General features: G+C 43.2%; 1 protein-coding gene across 2 annotated transcripts in view; it reads left to right on the top strand.

Annotated features, from left to right (window-relative positions):
- zyg11 (zyg-11 family member, cell cycle regulator) overlaps positions 1 to 21,709 on the top strand; it is an 83,175-nt gene that overhangs the window by 59,065 nt on the left and 2,401 nt on the right. For both annotated transcript variants that reach the window (XM_072510871.1, XM_072510872.1), the window contains exons 8-15: positions 718 to 768; positions 2,098 to 2,259; positions 6,211 to 6,258; positions 6,704 to 6,771; positions 13,305 to 13,434; positions 17,634 to 17,686; positions 18,812 to 18,909; positions 20,177 to 20,406. In XM_072510871.1, the coding sequence (XP_072366972.1) occupies positions 718 to 768; positions 2,098 to 2,259; positions 6,211 to 6,258; positions 6,704 to 6,771; positions 13,305 to 13,434; positions 17,634 to 17,686; positions 18,812 to 18,909; positions 20,177 to 20,373 (807 nt within the window). In that variant the 3' untranslated portion in view covers positions 20,374 to 20,406. The remainder of the gene's footprint in view (positions 1 to 717; positions 769 to 2,097; positions 2,260 to 6,210; positions 6,259 to 6,703; positions 6,772 to 13,304; positions 13,435 to 17,633; positions 17,687 to 18,811; positions 18,910 to 20,176; positions 20,407 to 21,709) is intronic.

Below are 21,709 nucleotides of genomic sequence, written 5' to 3'. Positions count from 1 at the left end.
AGAAATTCAAACTGAACTGTTTAAGAAGTGGTCAAGATAAAATTCAGACCAACATAAAACCCTAAAAATTAGTTGTACGGAGCAGCACGCTCCGCAGTGAGCCGCCTCACGGCGCCGAGATCCCAGGTTTGATCCCAGCTATGGGTCACTGTCTATGTGGAGTTTGTACATTCTCCCGTGTTTGCGTGGGTTTCGCCCCCGCAACCCAAAAATGAGCAGGGTAGGTGGATTGGCCATGCTAAATTGCCCCTTAAATGGAAAAAATAAATTGGGTAATTAAAAAAAAAAATTAGTAATACAATCAAAACCTCGCACAAATATTTCCAGCATTTTCTGTTTTTGTGCCTTAACTTTTAAGGCCAGGGAACATTTTGTATTGTAATAATGTGACTTCCCCCCCCCCCCCCCCCCCTTCTCCCATTTTACACTTGCTTGACTAAGTGAGATTTTCAATTGGTACTGATTGTGGGTAATCTTGTGCTGAAGATCTGCACCCATTTAAGAACTGTATTGATAATCTACAGTTGAAATGTTTACCGTTCGTTTTGAGGTAGGGGAAAAGTTCAACCCCATCACTCTGGGCTAGTTTTGATCTAGGATTTTAAAAGTAAAATGATAGTGTCTGAGTAACATCTCATGCAGCCTTCAATAGTAATTTGAATGCATCACAAAACGTTCTGAACTTGTCGTCATTTTTGAATAAACCTTCTTTTGCAGCTTTCCACTGAACAGACTGCGCAGCTTGGTACTGAGCTCTTCATTGTTAAGGTAACCTTTGTTGTCCTTGGCCCCCACCACTATTAAAAAAAAATCTCTGATTTCCCACACAATGGGATGTAGTCTTTTTACTTGTTTGTGCTGGTAATATCACGATAAACTATGTGCAATTGGCCAAACCTTCAGAAGATCAGGGAATTTTAAATGCGAGTTGCCTTCAATATCACTTTTGTTTTACCACAATTCCAAATGTCTAATACTACTGCATGTTTTCCACATCCTCCCAAGTTAGTTTCAACCCTCCCCAATAGTGCTTGCAAATTGCCCAACAAAGAAATTAGTAATGTTTTTTGGGTGATGAACCCATTTTCACCATTAATAAAACTGCACTAGGTTATCATTCTAAAATTAATATTTTAATATTTTTATTGCAACAAAGAAAATAAATGATTGTGTTCAGCAGAACCTCTATCCCAATGTATCTATCAGATTTGTTTTCGACCTTGAATAAGCATTAGGATTTACATGAGTGAACCTAATTAGTTCTCTCTTTTTTTTTTAAACCTCAAGTTTTCTCTTCATACAATATTGGTTTCTTGTAAAATGATTGGATGCTAAATCAGCCTCTGCTAGAGTAGTATAGTTTGGCCTGGGCAGCTTTACAATCACTATCAAAGCAAGGAGTGATCCAGTGGCTCATTTGTCAGCACTCGTGCCTCTAGTGTCTGAAGATTGAAAGTTCAAATTCCATTCCAGAGATTTGAATGAAAAAAAAAATCTAGTTTGACACTTCAGCACTGTGGGTGTGCTGCACTGTCTGAGGTGCAGCAGATGAAATGTTGAATGAGGTCCCATCTATTTTCTCAGGTGGAATTAAAAGATCCTGTGCCGCTATTTTTAAAAAGCGCAGATCCTAATGTTTGGGCCAATATTTATCCCTCTATTGACATCACAAAATTATCTGGTTATCACATTGCAGCAGCAGATTTGCACAAGTATTGTAGAAAATGCTACATGCCAAGAGTGACCACACATCAAAAGTACTTTTATTGATTGTAAAGAACGCTGGGACATCCTGAGGTTGAGAAAGGCACTGTAAAAACGCACATCTCCCGTTTCACTTTATAAAAGATGCTATTATACACTATTACATAATTTGAGAGTTCCAACTGACCGTGTTAGGTCTGAGTGAGACAGTTCTCAGACTTCAGCTGTTGTCCATTTGGCTGAGAGACTAGTGTTCCACTGATCGAGATTGTCACTCCATCTGTCTTACTTTTAAAACATTTTTAAAAATAGTGCTTTTACAGCTCCTAGACATTTGCTCATTATAACTGTAAATCATTGCGGACAACATACTCACACTTTTCTATTTTATAGAAATTGCTGCATATAGTTGAGCAGAAGACAACCCTGGCATTAGTGGATACCACTTTAAAGTTTACACTTAGTGCACTTTGGAACTTGACCGATGAATCTCCGACCACCTGCAAGCACTTTATAGAAAATCAAGGCTTGGAATTATTTATGAAAGTACTGGAGGTAATTATTTTTTTAAAGTAGGTGATGCATCATAGTGTCTTTGTTTCTTCTTTCCTGTTTTTTCACACATTGTGATTCCTTGATTTAAGAAGCTAGGCAGGTAGATTTTCCACCTCTTCCATACCGTCTTTTCCCCAACCATCCTCCATAGTGTCTCCTTGTGGACCAGCTTTTCCTACAGATTTCTCTGTATCTCCTCAAAAGTGACATGAAGTGTCTTATCCACTTATTCTTTGGTGAGATGCCAGGTCTCGTCTCCCATTTGATGGTACAGAGATTAGAAATATACTCTTGTAGGGAATTGCAAGCTCATCACATATCTTCTATTCCAGATTTTTGTGAAATTAATGAGGAAAGAAGCAGTTATTGTGACTTAAATAAGTCGTCTGTTATTTTAAAAGCAATATTTATTTGTTTTTTTAACCTAATGATTGCCTATGCGCAAGTTAGTTCAAACATCAACACATGATGCCATTAAAGATTTCAATTTTTGGTGGTCATCATTTTAGTTACAAATACTACTGGGCTTTTATGTACAGTAAAATTTCTTCCAGCTGCTGTCATGAAAGAAACAATTTGGCCATAGTACAGTGTCTTATTATTGGGGCGTGTGTTCACCAGAGTCTCCATGCCACAATGCGCTGCTGTATTAAGTTGTGAGCAAAGGTTCCAAGTACAGTTCTGATGTGCCTTGTTCACTCTTTCCTTCAAGTTACTTAGGACATGCAATGAGCATAGGCAAGAGGTTTCTCTGTGACACAAGAATTGTACTAGGGCTGTGTTACAACATGTCGTTTTGAGTACAGAGTGTTCTTATAAGCCTTCTCCTATGTCATTGTTTTACTGGCATCTATTGAGGGTTCTGAGCATGTGCGAGCTTCGGGCAGGCTTTTGCAGTCTGCAAGAAGTGTGCTGTAAGCCATAACTGTTACTAGAGGTCCTGTTTTCATTGCTTTTACTATCTTGTTGTTTATTTATATAAAGAAGTTCCTTTCAAACAATGCATTTGGCTACTTCCTTTGTGGTCTCAAGTTACCACAGACTGCTGTTGCTCAATGCTATTATTACAAAATGATGGCATTGGGAGCAATCTATCCACCTTGGCCATGGAATTATTTAATGTAGAAAATATATGAGGGATTAACATGGCTGTGCTTTTCTGCAACTTCATGCTCATTGCAGTTTAAATAAGACAAGCAACTCACTGGGGTAGGTCTTAAATATTTCACATACTTTGGGGGGGCAGCACGGTGGTACAGTGGGTTAGCCCTGTTGCCTCACGGCGCTGAGGTCCCAGGTTCGATTCCGGCTCTGGGTCACTGTCCGTGTGGAGTTTGCACATTCTCCCCGTGTTTGCGTGGGTTTCGCCCTCACAACCAAAAGATGTGAGATTGGTGGATTGGCCATGCTAAATTGCCCTTTAATTGGAAAAAATGAATTGGAGTCTCTAAATTTATTTAAAAAGCAGGGAAAAAAAAGTTTCACATACTTAATTTGGAGGGTTGGTTGATCTGGGAGAACCCACTGATCTTTTAATAACTCTGGAATCTACAACATCCACCAAAGCTAATTTTAATGTATTCACTGAAGAACTGCACATCCTGTGATTAGGAGCAGCTCCACCACTTCTTACGCATTTAAATGGTTTGGTAACTGTTTTGACTCCTACAAACTGGTAACTTGCACCATTTATTATCTGCTGTGCTGTGTTAGCAAAATCAAAATCTTGATAACCCCAAACATAGATTAGTTACTGTTTTTTTTTAAGATATTGGGGAATATATAGGATCGCCACTATATTTCCTGTCTGATCAGAGGCAGCAAATGTAAGTCACCATGTTGCATCATCTAAATACATATATGTTTCTAATTCAGAATGATTTGGAGAAAAGCAAATACTAAATAGCACAGTATATGGAAAAAAACTGTAAACTGTCCACCTGGGTGGATCTGCTCTTTTCAGAACGCAGCTATCAGATTTTCTTTTGTTTCCTGGAATAAAATTATTTCTTTGGATGCATCTAATGGGCCTTCCTTTGTTCCGTGGTAAGCAGAATGCAATTTTTGTTATGAGATTTTAAATGTGGAATAGGGTCTATTCACTTAAACCCAAACCCGAACATTTTCTGCTCCAATTCCCTTCCTTTGCTTCCTTTGTGCTTTATCACTGTTTCTGGTAGAACATTCTAAATTACCTGCTGCTTGGAAAGAAATGATTTCTCCTCACGACTGCCTTTTGGTATTGTCCTCAGATTATATCCTGTAACTTCCAACTAACTGACCAGTGAAATAGATTTCTCAGTTTACTTGAAACCTCAGTTTTCTAGCTTCCTCCTATTTTAAAGCACCTCGCCTCTAGTGGGATCTTATTGAACTCCTTTTGCACCTTTTCCATGGCATTTTCTTCCTTAGTAAGGTGCTTATATATTCCATCAGAAGTTTAACTCCTGGTCTGTAATAGTTACTTACATTTTTTAAAGTCAAAGATAGAATTTTCCAATTTTGACACTGGAAACTGATGACTGAGCACTTCCTGGGTGCTGTAATTGACTATCCGTCTAGGATTATGTGCTAAAGTCCTGGGGCGGGATTCTCCACTCCCGTGCCGAAGTGGCCGCGCCGTCATGAACGCCGTCGAGGTTCACGGCGGCACGAAACGGCCCCGATCCCGACCGATTCAGGCCCTGATAATGGGCTAGGATCGGGGCCGCGTCATCTACACGCGCCAGGCCTTGTCGCCCGCGTAAAGGCGGCGCCGCATAGATGACTCGGCCGGCGCCGCATAACTGGCGTCCTGCGCGGGTTGGCCGGCGCCAACCCGCACATGCGTGGTTGTCGTCCTCTCTAAGTCCGCCCCGCAAGAAAATGGCGGACGGATCTTGCGGGGCCGCGGAAGGAAGGAGGTCCTCCTTCAGAGAGGACGGCCCGACGTTCGGTGGGCACCGATCGCGCACCGTTCACGACGGCAGCAACCAGGTGTGGACTCCGCCGGGGGGAACCCGCCGTTTTGGCCTGGCCGCTCGGCCCATCCAGGCCTGAGAATAGCTGGGGTGCCGGAGAATCGCCATTTTGGGTGTCTCCATCGATTTTCCGCCCGCGGAGCTCGACGGGGCCGTTCCCGCCGCTTGGGAGAATCGCGGGAGGGTGTCGGACCGGCGTCCCGGGAAAGTTTGGCGGCCCAGGCGATTCTCCCAACCGGCGCGGGAGTGGAGAATCTTGACCCTGGTTTGGGGCTTGAACAGGAGAGAGTGCTGGTAATAAACCAAACTGTTATTGTTGAAATTACCGTTACAAACACTTTTAAGACGAGAATTAAATAAAGTACTAGTGTGGCACACATTGCTTTGAAAAAAATGTCTTGCAAAGTTACTACTAATGAGAATTGTTACTACTAATGAGAATTGCATCTTTTGGTGTGGAAAGATCAGCATGGCATAAACTTGTTTGCCCTCTAAATATACAGAAGCTAATGCAAATCAGTGAAGGATTTCTACAAAATTTACGACAATTTACATAACACTTTATTACTATTAATTATTTTACATGATTATAAAACAGTAAGCGCTCCAAATAATGAGGGTTATGTAAATAATCAGATTTTGATTTTAAGTAAATTGGGTAAATCAGTGAGGTAATAATTAAGGGAAATATATTTAAGAACATCACCAAAGGGAGGAAGGTTGGAGATTTGTTAGGACACGGATTGCCCCACAGCAGTGGAGGCAGGGTCTGTAATAGATTTTATAGAGAAATGGATAGATTTTGAGAGGGTATGGAGAAATTACAGCAATGGTCGTCAATAACTGTCAGATTGATAGCATGGATGGGATTTCCCGATTCAGTGGTGCAAAATTCTATATTTCTATGAAATTTTTTTTTTTGTTCAATATTTATTTTTAAAATCAATTTATGTGCTTGCAGTACATTAATGACTTACTTTTGTATTTCTAGTCCTTTCCGGGTGAGCCATCCATCCAGCAGAAAGTTCTGGGTTTATTGGTGAGTAACCTTTGTGTGTCATGAAGATTATGTTTGGAAAAAGAAATGGTAAGTGTCTTGCTGTAGCACAGTGTGGTACAGCTCATCAACAACAGATGCGAAGCTGCATATCAGAGTGACAAAATATGAGTTTACACCAAAGATGCTGCAGACAATTTGTTCTAGATCTTTGCTATAATTGTTATGCAGAGGCCGGTATTTACCTAGAAGATGTAGAAAGAATTGAAGCAAAAATACACTGGAATAAACTACTGCTAGAGAGCTGGATGCAGGTTGACTACAGCGATGTGCTTCATTCCTGCAGTCAGCTTAGTGGATGGAGATGAGGGGAAAGGCAAAATTTATTTGATGGGAGGGGTGGGAGCATGTCCTTAGCAGGAAAAAAAAAATCTGTTTAAAGATGCTTAGTTTCTAATAGTAATTCAAATATTTTATTATGTTTTAGAACAACATAGCAGAAGTGAAAGAACTCCACCCTCAACTGATGAAGAAGAATTTTATTGAACATATCGGGTAATAATTATTTTGCCACCATTTAGTTTTAAAATTCTTCATTCTGGTGAATAATTATAGTAGATTCCACTTGTCATCCAGGCAGGTAACTGCAGGAAAAGATGGGTTCCCAGTTGGAAGTATTTATTCTTCCTGCTAAGGAATGTTCAAAATAAATAGTTCTGTAATATTTTTCTTCAAAGCTTTTGTTTCAGGCTGCGCATGCAATTTTATGGCAGATCTGATTGCATTGCTCATTTAGACTAGGATGTATGATCATTTCCAACAAATTAAATTGTCAAGACATGAACAATGTGCATACATCCTCAGCATTTTGATGTTTGCTTTTTTCCCCCTAATAGAATCAACCATAACTCTGAACTTATTTAATAATGGATGATTAGACAATTTTAAAAATAATCTTCTGATTTAGAAAAAATACAGTTAAGTAATAAAATGAACACAGTACGAAGTCTTACAACACCATGTTAAAGTCCAACAGGTTTGTTTCGATGTCACTAGCTTTCGGAGCGCTGCTCCTTCCTCAGGTGAATGAAGAGGTATGTTCCAGAAACACATATATAGACAAATTCAAAGATGCCAAACAATGCTTGGAATGCGATCATTAGCAGGTGATTAAATCTTTACACGACGGACTTCCTACAGAAACTCAGCACCCATGGACCAGTTGAACCAGGAACATTCCTCGTCACAATGGACGTCTCGGCACTCCACACCAGCATCCCCCATGACGACGGCATTGCTGCAACAGCCTCAGTACTCAACACCGACAACTGCCAATCTCCAGACGCAATTCCGCAACTCATCCTCTTCATTCTGGATCACAACGTCTTCACCTTCGACAACAAGTTCTTCATCCAGACGCATGGAACAGCCATGGGGACCAAATTCGCACCCCAATACGCCAACATCTTCATGCACAAGTTTGAACAGGACCTACTCACCGCACAGGACCTTCAACCGACGTTATACACCAGATACATCAATGACATTTTTTTCCTTTGGACCCACGGCGAAGAATCACTGAAACGACTACATGATGACATTAGTTCCATCCAACCATCAGACTCACCATGGACTACTCTCCAAAATCAGTTGCATTCTTGGACACACTCGTCTCCATCAAGGATGGTTACCTCAGCACTTCGCTTTACCGCAAACCCACGGATAACCTCATGATGCTCCACTTCTCCAGCTTCCACCCCAAACACATTAAAGAAGCCATCCCCTATGGACAAGCGCTCCGTATACACAGGATCTGCTCCGACGAGGAGGAGCGTAACAGACATCTACAGACGTTGAAAGATGCCCTCGTACGAACGGGATATGGCACTCGACTCATCGATCGACAGTTCCAACGCGCCACAGCTAAAAACCGCACCGACCTCCTCAGAAGACAAACATGGGACACAACCGACAGAATACCCTTCGTCGTCCAGTACTTCCCCGGAGCGGAGAAATTACGTCATCTTCTTCACAGCCTTCAACACGTCATTGATGACGATGAACACCTTGCCAAGGTCATCCCCACACCCCCACTACTTGCCTTCAAACAACTGCGCAACCTCAAACGAACCATTGTTTGCAGCAAACTACCCAGTCTTCAGAACAGTGACCACGACACCACACAACCCTGCCATGGCAATCTCTGCAAGACGTGCCAGATCATCGACATGGATACCACTATTACACGTGAGAACACCACCCACCAGGTATGCGGTACGTACTCGTGCGACTCGGCCAACGTTGTCTACCTCATACGCTGCAGGAAAGGATGTCCCGAAGCGTGGTACATTGGCGAGACCATGCAGACGCTGCGACAACGAATGAACGGACATCGCGCAACAATCACCAGGCAGGAATGTTCCCTTCCAGTCGGGGAACACTTCAGCAGTCAAGGGCATTCAGCCTCTGATCTCCGGGTAAGCGTTCTCCAAGGCGGCCTTCAGGACGCGCAACAACGCAGAATCGCCGAGCAGAAACTTATAGCCAAGTTCCGCACACATGAGTGCGGCCTCAACCGGGACCTGGGATTCATGTCGCATTACATTCATCCCCCACCATCTGGCCTGCGAAATCCTACCAACTACTGGCTTGATGTAATTCACACGTCTTTAACCTGGGGTTACCCCATCTCTGGATCTGTAAAGATTTAATCACTTGCTAATGGTCGCATTCCAAGCATTGTTTGGCATCTTTGAATTTGTCTATATATGTGTTTCTGGAACATACCTCTTCATTCGCCTGAGGAAGGAGCAGCGCTCCGAAAGCTAGTGACATCGAAACAAACCTGTTGGACTTTAACCTGGTGTTGTAAGACTTCTTACTGTGCTCACCCCAGTCCAACGCCGGCATCTCCACATAATAAAATGAAGAGTGATTACATTTTTCTGCATGTGTTGCATTAAGATTTTAATATGTTAGGATTTAAATTTACGCTCCATTTAAAAGTTTATAAGGATGAAGAAAAGAGGTTGTAAATTTGAGCATTTTTGTTCTATGTTGTAGTAATGGTTGAGGTTTAATTTGACTAACTGACCATAAGACACTCTGTTAAAGCTCAACCCAATTAGCAAGGCTATTTAGAGATTGGAAAGAATTTGCCATGTTTAGTTTTGCCAACAAAATCAATTTATTTTGTTTGTGTCAGTCTGATAAACAAATGGGACTGTTTTGGGGGAAATGATGGTAAAAGAAGTTAATGTTCTTGAATTTTAAAAAAATGTTGTGTTAATGGAATGTGCATGTAACTTGATGGATTGGATTGGATTGGATTTGTTTATTGTCACGTGTACCGAGGTACAGTGAAAAGTATTTTTTGCGAGCAGCTCAACAGATCCTTAAGTACATGGGAAGAAAAGAAAATACATAATAGGGCAACACAACATATACAATGTAACTACATAAGCACTGGCATCGGATGAAGCATACAGGGTGTAGTGTTAATGAGGTAGTCTATAAGAGGGTCAGTTAGGAGTCTGGTGACAGTGGGGAAGAAGCTGTTTTTAAGTCTGTTCGTGCATGTTCTCAGACTTCTGTATCTCCTGCCCTAAGAAGTTGGAAGAGTGAGTCAGCCGGGTGGGAGGGATCTTTGATTATGCTGTCCACTTTCCCCAGGCAGCGGGTGGTGTAGATGGAGTCAATGGATGAGAGGCAGGTTATGTGTGATGGACTGGGCGGTGTTCACGACTCTCTGAAGTTTCTTGCGGTCCTGGGCCGAGCAGTTGCCATACCAGGCTGTGATGCAGCCCGATAGGATGCTTTCTGTGCTGCATCTGTAAAAGTTGGTACGGGTTAATGTGGACATGCCGAATTTCCTTAGTTTCCTGAGGAGGTATAGGCGCTGTTGTGCTTTCTTGGTGGTAGCGTCGACGTGGGTGGACCAGGACAGATTTTTGGAGATGTGCACCCCTAGGAATTTGAAACTGCTAACCATCTCCACCTCGGCCCCCTTGATGCTGACAGGGGTGTGTACAGTACTTTGCTTCCTGAAGTCAATGACCAGCTCTTTAGTTTTGCTGGCATTGAGGGAGAGATTGTTGTCTCTACACTACTCCACTAGGTTCTCTATCTCCCACCTGTATTCAGACTCGTCGTTATTCGAGATCCGGCCTACTATAGTCTTATCGTCAGCAAACTTGTAGATGGTGTTGGTACCAAGTTTTGCCACGCAGTCGTGTGTGTACAGGGAGTAGAGTAGGGGGCTAAGTACGCAGCCTTGCGGGGACCCGGTGTTGAGGACTATTGTGGAGGAGGTGTTGTTGTTCATTCTGACTGATTGTGGTCTGTTGGTCAGAAAATAGAGGATCCAGTTGCAGAGTGGGGAGCCAAGTCCTAGGTTTTGGAGCTTTGATATGAGCTTGGCTGGGATTATGGTGTTGAAGGCGGAGCTGTAGTCAATAAATAGGAGTCTGATGTAGGAGTCCTTGTTTTCGAGATGCTCTAGGGATGAATGTAGGGCCAGGGAAATGGCGTCTGATGTGGACCGGTTGCAGCAGTATGTGAATTGCAGTGGATCAAGGCATTCTGAGAGTATGGAGGGGACGCGCTTCATGATCAACCTCTCAAAGCACTTCATTACGACTGAAGTCAGGGCCACTGGACGGTAGTCATTGAGGCACGTTGCCTGGTTCTTCTTTGGTACCGGTATGATGGTGGTCTTCTTGAAGCAGGTGGGGACCTCGGAGTGGAGTAGGGACAGGTTAAAGATGTCCGCAAATACCTCTGCTAGCTGGTCCGCGCAGGCTCTGAGTGCACGACTGGGGATCCCGTCCGGGCCTGTCGCCTTCCAAGGGTTCACTTTCAGGAAGTCCAATCTGACTTTGGAAGCTGTGATGGTGGGTATGGGTGAATTATGGGCTGCTGGGGCACTCGACGGCGGATTGTTGGTTACCTGCTCGAACCGAGCATAGAATGCATTGAGTTCATCGGAGACTGGTGCGCTGCTGCCAGAGATACTGTTCGGCTTCGCTTTGTTATGTTGTTTAGCCCTTGCCACAACCGCCGAGAGTCTGTCTGTGACTCTAGCTTGGTTTGATATTCTCTCTTGGCATCTCGGATGGCTTTGCGGAGGTCGTACCTGGATTTCTTGTATAGGTGAGGGTCATCTGTCTTGAACGCCTCAGATCTGTCCTTCAGTAGGGAGTCAATCTCGCGATTGAGCCATGGTTTCCGGTTGGGGAACGCACGTATTGCTTTCTTTGGCACGCAGTCGTCCACACATTTGCTGATGAAGTCTGTGACGGTGGTGGCATACTTATTTAAATTGGTCGCTGAGTTCTTAAATATGGACCAGTCCACTGTCTCTAAGCAGTCACGTAAGAGCTCTTCTGTCTCCTCGGACCAGCACTGCACAACCTTCTTAGCTGGATTCTCCCGCTTGAGTTTCTGCTTGTATGCCGGGAGAAGGAGCACCGTCTTATGGTCTGATTTCCCAAAGTGCGGTCGGGGGATGGAACGGATGGAATGTATTGTATTATCTGGTGTGCAGATCACTCCTGATGCACATGTATGTCTCTAAAAGTGGATTTTAAACATTTTTAATGGGGGATTACTTGTATGGTAGATGTTATGATGGTTTATATATTAATTTTGGTCAAAAGTGAGGTGAAACGTCCAAATGTAAGAGTTTTGGAAAAGATTAAATGTTTCTAGATAAATTATTTCTCTTTGATTTTGATTTGTGGTCTGCTGTGCTTTTAAATCTTTGGATCATCCATTGGAGTGCCGCACTATTGTAATTACCACCTCAGGTTAGTGATAGGGCAAATTAGCCAATTCCTCCTCCTACCTTTGCTGTGAAGTATGGATGTCTGCTGGAGGACAAACTAAAACTGATGTCCTCCAGTCAAGACTCTGGTGAGGATGCTGGTAACTTGAGTGTGATGCTGGGGAGTCAAGAGTTTATGTCTTTGCAATCGTTATTTGTGGGATGTATTTGAGCACATTTTGGTTAAAAATTGAAACTGGTTCCTTAACCTTATATAATCCATCCAGTGGTAAAATGATTTTTCAAATCTTTCTATGATTTATTTTACATAGATGTTACATAGAGTCCCAACAGTGCAAAAAGAGGCCATTCGGCTCATCAAGTCTGCATAACCGTCTGAAAGAGCATTCTGCGTAGGTCCACTCCCTGCAACTTAACCTCGCAGGTTATTTGGCCCTTCAAGTCTGCATCAGCACTCTGAAAGACCCACTCCCCAGGCCACCCCATAATCCCGCAATTTAACCTGCACATCTCTGGACAATAAGGGGCAATTTAGTATGCCACCTAGCCCACACATCTTTGGCTGTGGGAGGAAACGAGTACCCAGGGGAAACCCACACAGACAATGGAAGAATGTGCAAACCACACCAACAGCCACCCAAGACTGGAATCGAACCCGGGTCCCTGGTGCTGTGAGGCAGCAGTGCTAATCACTATCCCCTATGTTCAGAGAGCTGTTGATACATTGAAGAGTCAGGAGACTGTCGACAATTTTCATTTATATAGTACCTATAATTTAAAAAAAGCCTCCAGTGCATCACAAAAGCTTAAGGAAAATTGATATTAAGCCATCCGAGATTAAGTGAGTGACTGAAGACTTGGGTAGAAAAGTAAGTTTTGAGGTTTTTAAAGGAGGGAAATATTTAGTGAAGGAATTTGAGAATAGAAGATGGACAGCTACAGGTGCTTGTGTTACTAAAAGGACAAAGGAAAGGTGCACGCTGCATGAATGTTTTTGTAGGTCAGATGGACTATAGAGCTGGAAGACATTGCAGACATAAAGTGGGGGAGAAACTATGCAGAGGAGGAAAATTGTATATTTAACTATTTTGGGAGGGAGGGAAGTCATTGTAGGTCAGTGAAGTCCTAGCCTTATCAAGGATGATTCTGAGTCTTAGAAATTCAATATTCTGTAAGAGGTTTACTGTTAACATTTACTGCTTGAAGATATGTTTGAGGGGAACTGTGGTCCAAATTCTGTTCAGTAGATTCTTGAGGGGCTAAAGACTTTGTTTATGTAATATACCTTGTGTTTCTGTTTTAGTGTTTTACTACACAACAAGGAAGTGGAAGTCAGTTACTTTGCTGCAGGAATAATTGCTCACTTGATATCCCGTGGGCTAATTATCTGGACGCTGGATCTTGACCTTCGAGCTTCTCTTCTGGAGCAGCTGGTACATGGCCCATTGTATTTTGTAAAATGTATTTGCATGAGAAATTCTAATGTACAACATTGTTTTACAACTAATTAGAAATTTTTGTTGCTTTCGAGCTGATGCTAGTAATCCAGAGGAAAGATTTCCGTGGTTTAATATTTAGAATTAAATCAAATATTCTTTATTTACTCGTCTCTCGTTCCACATCATTATCTTTTTGTGCTCTTTAAGGATCTAAAAGTATAGGACTTGAGTAGGAGTAGGCCATTCGGCCCTCAGGCCCACTCTGTCATTCGATAGGATCATAGCGCTGACCTGGTTGCACTTAACTGTATGCTCTGCTCTCTTTCTTTCCCCCATCCCCACAAACAAAAATAAAAACAGTGTGCTAGAAAAACTCAGGAACTGTGAAGAGAGAAACAGAAAGAACATTTCGAGTACAATATGTCTCTTGCACTCTGAAGGTCCTCTGTACCTCTGTGTCTTTCCTTTTTATAGTGTATTAGTTTCCCTCCTTGACCTCCCCAAATGCATCATCTTTCACCACTCCAGATTGAATTCTATTTGCCACCTTTCTGCCCATCTGCAGGGATGTGGGGAGAGTGCGGGGGAATGGCAGTACATGAATTACTCCTTAGGAGACCCAGCCGAGACCCAACATGGACACAATGGGCCAAATGGTGCCTCCTTTCATGTAACGATTCTATGATGACTCTTCAAACCCTAGATTCTATCTAACGCTGCCTTGAATAAATCGAATGCCCCAGTCTCTGCTGCTCTCTGGGGAAGAGAATTCCACAGCCTGATGACCCTCTCAGAGAAAAATATTCTCCTCATCTTTGTCTTAAAATGGAGATCTCTTATTTTTAATGACAGCAAAAAGTGCTAGATTAAAAGTATTCGTCTTATTTGCCCTTTTTTTGTTTAAACCAGATAAGCCCTTCATTGTCGAGTGAACCTTCCGTGAACTGCTTCTAACACAGTTGTATTTATTTTATGGGGACCAATACTGTACACACTACTCCAGATATGGCCTCACCAATCTGTCCTTGGTCCCTTCTTATTTCTATGTGTTGCCCTCGATGACGTCATCCAAAAACATAATGTTCAGTTTCACAAGCATGCTGATGCCACCCATAGCCAAGAATGCCTGCTGCCATTGATGTAACATCACCTGACTCCTTCCCCTTCCCCACCACCATAAGAGCATAGCCAATCTACTGCTGACACCCTCATCTATGCATTTTTGATCTGTATGTTACAATTTCAATGCTGTCTGGGCTAGCCTCACATCTTCCACTGTCTAATTCATAAAAATTATGCTGACAAGTCCCATTCTTCTCCCATCAGTCCTGTGATTGCTGACCCTACATTGGTTCCTGGTCCAGCAACTCCTTGATTTTAAAATTTTTATCCTTATTTTCATATCACTCTGAGACCACACCCTTCTTCTATCTCTAGCCTCCTCCACCCCTCCAAATCTCTGAGATTTCTGGATTATTCTAATTCTGGCTTCCTTGAGCATCCTCCATTTTAATCACTCCAACAGTGGCTGCCATGCCTTCAACCTACCCAGACCCTTAACATTGATAGTCCCTCCATAAGCACCTCCACATCTCTTGGCTCTCTTCTCCTTCTAGAGGATTCCTACACCGGCTGAGGTTATCCATGAAGGCCCTGCCTTCTCCATCTTGCCTCTCGCCTTTGAGGTGTAATGACCCTCGGGTTAAATCACCACCAGTCAGCTTTCTCTCAAAAAACGCAGCTGTGGTCCTCTGGGACTTTGCCAACTTTCATCAGTCTCTCTCTCTCTCTCTCACACACACACACTCCACCCCCTCTCTCTCTCTCTCACACTCCATCCTCTCTCTCTTTCACATACATACTCCGGCTCGAAGGAAGCCTTTGGAAGTCTTACCCTCCTTGTGAGGGCCGGTTTAGCTCAGTTGGCTGGACGGCTAGTTGCAGAACAAGGCCAACGTCACGGGTTCAATTCCTGTACCGGCTGAAGTTATTCATGAAGATCCTGCCTTCTCAACTTTGCCCCTCACCTGAGGTGTGGTGATCCTCAGGTTAAATCACCACCAGTCAGTTCTCCCCCTCAAAGCCTATGGTTATCTGGGACTATTGCGACTTTATTTTTACTCTAGAGGATATCCTGTTTAAGTGCCTTACTGGGCCTGAGAATAATTATTATGATAAATCCACATTTTTATTTTTAATGCTTTATTTGATATTTTAGTTTCTACTTTAATTGAAATCTATTTTTACTTTCTACTTTCATTTCTACTTTGAAATGAAATGAAAGAATTTCTACTTTCATTTTCAATTTTCATTTCATTCATTCATTCAATTGCATCTACATGTCCCAATCATTTATTTTCTGTAAAATTTACAGTTATAAGTGAAGGGATTCAGCACATTTTACTGAAGTATAAGAATACTTCAGTACAATAGGTTGCTTACTCCAGTTGATAACATCACTGCTGCTGGCAGACTGAAGACCTCTTGCCTTGGTGCCAGATTCACAGCGAAGAGTTTAGAAGTTGGATGTTAATTGATTTTACCTGTCGGAAACTGTAGTGGGAAACCATTAATAAGGTTTATCCAGTGTCGGAGATTTTGAAATCTGATTTGTCTTGCACTTAAATGATTGTCAACTGAAAGTGCACTTCATCGTGATGTGGAGGAGAGGAGCAGGAAATAGTAATGGTGAGGTCTTGAGTCGATGAAGTATTGAGGGCAACTGCTGTATTTGACATTGAAATAGATGGAGAGATTAAATTTCATATCCATTTTACTGTTTCTTTTTCAATTGAATTGCTAAGAGAGCATTACTACACTGTATATATTCCAATAATCACTGGAGTCCAGGAGTGGCAGAACTCCATGTTTATCTAAATGCATAAAAAGGCTGCTCACTCACCTTCACTTCCAATCATTTTGCAACAAAAATTAAGCTGATGAACAGTTTGCTCTTTTTGGTCAATTGAGACCACTGTGATGATCCTTTTTAAAATGAAAGTCAGGGAAACAACCTGGCTGGAACCACTGCTGCCATGGTATGAAAATGACTGAAGACCACCTTGTTCAGGGATTACTAAATGCTGAGATGTTGCACATTTTCTGTCAACTATTACTTTTTTGTGACTTTTTTTCTTAGTGCTACGTACATGGGCGCGATGGCTGTCTGGATTTGGGCACATTTAACGGGGTGTTTCTTGGCTTGGCAAGAAACACCACGCTATTCAACGGCACTTTGCCATTTATTTTGACCTCGGGAACTTTATCTCTGCCCAGGCCGCACTTTTCTTTCCTGCTGGTGAGCCCAGCAGGAAAGACTCCTTGCAGATCGGGGTGCCATTTTGTGTGGTTGCCCTGATTTTTCCAGCTCCCCCTTCCCCAAGCCTCGGGGAAGGGCCCAGGAACACCCCTCTTCCACCTTGTATGGCCCACCCTTCCCTGATTCCAATACTAATCGGCATCCTGGTGAGGTGTCTCGGGGTGGCCGTTAGGTCCCGGGCAGCATGGTAGCATAGTGGTTAGCACAATTGCATCACAGCTCCAGGGTCCCAAGTTCGATTCCTGGCTTGGGTCACTGTGGAGTCTGCACATTCTCCCCGTGTCTGCGTGGGTTTCCTCCGGGTGCTCGGGTTTCCTCCCAATGTCTAAAGATGTACAGGTTTGGTGGATTGGCCATGCTAAATTGCCCTGAGTGTCCAAAAAGGTTGGGTGGTGTTATGGGGATAGGGTGGAGGTGTGGACTTGGGTAGGGTGCTCTTTCCAAGGGCCGGTGCAGACCAGATGGGCCAAATGGCTTCCTGCACTATAAATTCTATGATTCTGTGACCAGGAGAATCCTGCAAACACAATGGCTCATTTAAAAACATTGATCTGGATCATGCCTAACGAGGTCAAGACCCAGATCGCAATTTCTCACGAGACTCCGTTAAATCTGGCAAGGCATTTTGAGCGTCGCAAACCTCGCAAGAACGGCCTCATCCTGACACCAAGTCTGGCGCGACAATGAGGCCCTTAAATCGGGCCCCTATGTTTTAATAGAGATGAGTACCTTGGACCTCCTTGAATACAACTGAAATTTATTCTGAAATTCCTACTATATGTACCAAACCCCCTTCGCCCTACTACTTTCTGAATAGCAACCATTTTGCTTTATTTATCTAAAGACAGTTTGCTAACTTTCTTTTTCTTTTCAGAATTCTGTCATTCTAAATTGGCCGACTCCAGATTGTGAGATGGTAGCTTACAGGTATGTTTATGTTATTGATGATGCATTAGTGATGGTCTCCAGTCCCCAAACGTTGAAACTGGGATTCAGGGATAACTATAAAATGCGTTCATGAGCCAAGTTCTGTGTATTTTGTTTTAAAGCCAATTTCAAAATATATTGGTATCCAAATTTCTTGTCCACGTTTATTTACTAAAGTGATTTGTACGGATTATATGATCAGAAAGTCTCAAGCCTCTTAAAAACTTAACACATAATCTGGGCTGACACCAATGCAGTACTGAACACCAGTGTCAATGTGCCATTTGTTGGATGGGACGATACTTTGAGACACTCTTATCTACCCTCTAATAGAGATAAAAAATCCCCTGGTATTAACAGAGAGGTTTGTCATTTTGTATCTCTCCAACACCATTCAAATAGATTACTTAATCATTTACCTCATTGCTGTCTGTTGGACCTTGCTGTGTGCATATTGGCTGCTATGTTTTCCTATAGTATGACTGACAATTTTTTTTATAGTGCCTGTGCACTGTACAGTGATTTGGGCATGCTACGGTTGTGAAAGGCACTAAATAAATGGAAATAACTTTTATAGCCTTGCTGCAGCAGTTCTATGAATTTGTAATTATGGGCAAATGTATGTGAGAGCAAAAATATGAATGTTAAATGAGCACCATGCTTCAGGGAGAGAAGAATGGAACAGAGTATGAAAGTGATTCAACAGATCAGACTTGCTTTGCCTCAGTTCAAACTTAATGTACATAGGAACATAGGAATTAGGAGCAGAAGTAGGCAATTCAGCCCCTCAACCTGCTCCGTCATTCAATCAGATCATAGATGATCTCTTCCTGGTCTCCAAACCTATCCCTCTACCTGTTTCCCATATCCCTTTCATCCGTTTTTTATCAGAACAATATCTATCTCCATCTTGAAATCATTTAATGATTCTCACTCCCCATCGCTCTATGGGGCAGCGTGAGTTCCACAGATTCACTACTCTCTGTGAGACGTAGTGCCTCCTCATCTTAGTTTTAAATCTATTGCCTAATGTATCTTAGTTCTGTGAATGTAGTGGAATCTTTACTAAGAATTGCAGATTTTCTTTTTCCTTCCTGTTAACATGGAGTAAAAATTTATTTCCAGGTCATTCAGTCCATTTTTTCCATTGTTGGAATGCTCTGATACACCAGGAGTACAGATTTGGGCTGTCTGGGCAATGCAGCATGTCTGTAGCAAAAATGGTAGGTGGAAATGGTGGATGAAGTGCAGCAATGCTTGTTTATGTATGTTTATTGTGCTTAAGCAGAATTAAAAGTGTAAGTTTTCCTTTAACCTCAATTCATTTTCAAAATGAAGTGACTATTTTTCTGGTTTCTTGGGTATTTTTCAAAAATCCTTTACAGTGGAGTCTAATTGGAGTAACAATTTTTAATGAACTTTGTGTTAATTAATGACATTTCTCTCTGGCCACAGTTTATAACACAATTAGAACCAGGGGCGACATTCTCCGACCCGGCTGGCGTGAATCCCGCCCCCGCCGGTTGCCGAAGTCTCCGGCACCGGAGATTCAGCGGGGGCGGGAATCGCGCCGCGCCGGTTGGCGGGCCCCCCCGCTCGATTCTCCGGCCCGGATGGGCCGAAGTCCCGCCGATAAATTGCCTGTCCCGCTGGCGTAAATTAAATCGCCTACCTTACGGGCGGGACAAGGCGGCGTGGGCGGGCTCCGGGGTCCTGGGGGGGGGGCGCGGGGCGATCTGACCCCGGGGGGTGCCCCCACGGTGGCCTGGCCCGCGATCGGGGCCCACCGATCCGCGGGCGGGCCTGTGCCGTAGGGGCACTCTTTCCCTTCCGCCTCCGCCACGGTCTCCACCATGGCGGAGGTGGAAGAGACTTCCTCTACTGCGCATGCGTGGGAAACTGTCAGCGGCCGCTGACGCTCCCGCGCATGCGCCGCCCGGAGATGTCATTTCCGCGCCAGCTGGTGGGGCAACAAAGGCCGTTTCCACCAGCTGGCGGGGCGGAAATTCCTCCGGCGTCGGCCTAGCCCCTCAATGTTGGGGCTCGGCCCCCAAAGATGCGGAGCATTCCGCACCTTTGGGGCGGCGCGATGCCCGTCTGATTGGCGCCGTTTTGGGCGAAAGTCGGCGGACATCACGCCGTTTCCGGAGAATCTCGCCCCAGAATAGCATAATTTTCAAACTGCTCTGTCATCTAACATACACACAATTTTAACCTACCTCACCAGGCAAGAAACTGACTGACATGGGTTGGCCATTGATCAATAAAATGCACAACCAATCTGTTCTAATCAGTTTCCCACTTGCCTGGTTCAGGTAAAATTGTTCCATTGAATTTCATATAATTAGCCAGCTGAATTACTGCAGAAAGGGTGGTTGTTTTAGAGTCTGTTAATGATCCATCATATATATGTTATGGCAGAGACTACTTTTGCTTCATTAAACTTCAGATTCAAGAATAACATCCAACGTTTTATGCTCTGTTCTATAGCACCCAGGTACTGTAGCATGCTGATTGAAGAGGGTGGAATACAGAAACTGTACAACATTAAGAACCATCCTCAAATTTCACCAGATGTTCTGCGGATTGTTCTAAGCATTATTGAAAGTTTGGAGAAGTATATTGTACGTCATGGGAAGGTTGTCTCTTACCACAAAGAGCCAGAAACTAAACACAGTGTGGTCTAAGCAGTAAGCTGATGTTTTTGACAGATTGTACCAGTAAGTATTTTTTAAGAAGGGTTTGATAACTTTAAATTCCTCAAAGTCTCTACAAAAATATTGTGCTTTTGTTATCCCACTTGTAATGGGGAGGGTATTTGCAATCCTAATTGTGTATACACTGGCTCTCTACTACAACAATCCAAAACACTTCTCTTTTTAAAAAAATAAATAAATTCAGAGTACCCAATTCTTTTTCTTCCCAATTAAGGGACAATTTAAGGTGGCCAATTCACCTACCCGGCATCACTTCTCTTCTGTTGATGACCTTGTATTTTCCTCTGCTTCAATATTTTATTCAATTTTCTCTTAAGATGCAGAGGCCTCTGCTTAAATCAGTTTGTGGCAACCCAACTCGTGCTCCAATTTCAGAAGATTTCCTTTCTATTATATTTCCTTGCTTTCCTCAGTGAAACAACACAAAGGATCAAAGGAAGGCCTGCACAGACTATCCATGTCTCACCCATCCCTTGCTCAAAACCTATTACATCTGTAACTTTTCCCAGTTCTGAAGGTCACAGACCTGAAACAGTAACCCTGTTTTGCTCCACAGATGCTGCCAGAACCTCCTGAGTATTTCAAACATTTTTTTGATTTCATTACAGATTTCCAGCATCTGCAGTATTCTGCTTTTCAAATAGACAAAGAATAATTCTTTTATGTTCTGTATGGCTTTAATATCCAATCTATCATGGAGTTCCCCAAACTGCCACAAACAAATTTGTCCTTTAGCCCTTGAGCTGTGTGCCCCTAATTAGAAGGTGCTATTGACCCTTAACCTTTGTAGCTTATTTATCTGCACTCGGGACTCCTGGAACTCTTCGGTGTATATCTTGCGTTTTCACTTCTACTTTCCTTGTATTTCTCATTTGGTTTGCATTTAAACATTGACATTTGTCTTATAGTCCCACACTAAAATCCATCTTCATATATTGTTTTGAAATCTTTCTACATAAAAAGTTTTAACAACTTTGATTTCCATTTCTCCTTCATGGGCGGCATGGTGCCACAGTGGTTAGCACTACTGCCTCACAACGCCAGGGACCCAGGTTCAATACTGGCCTTGGGTGACTGTGTGGAGTTTGTACGTTCTCACTGTCTCCGGTTTCCTCCCACAGTCCAAAGATGTGCAGGTTAGGTGGATTGGCCATGCTAAATTTCCGTTAGTATCCAAAGATGCACAGGTTCTGTGGGGTGATGGGGTTTTGGTAGGGGGTGTGGGGGGGGGGGGGTGGGGGGGGGGAAGAGGGGGGGGAGAGGGGGGGAAAGGGGGGGAAGGAGAGAGAAAGAGATAGGTGGAGTG

Source organism: Scyliorhinus torazame, chromosome 7 (assembly GCF_047496885.1).
Source record: "Scyliorhinus torazame isolate Kashiwa2021f chromosome 7, sScyTor2.1, whole genome shotgun sequence".
In the NCBI taxonomy this organism is placed as follows: Eukaryota; Metazoa; Chordata; class Chondrichthyes; order Carcharhiniformes; family Scyliorhinidae; genus Scyliorhinus; species Scyliorhinus torazame.
The sequence above is the reverse complement of the archived record's forward strand: the minus strand, read 5'-3'. Positions and strand labels throughout refer to the sequence as shown.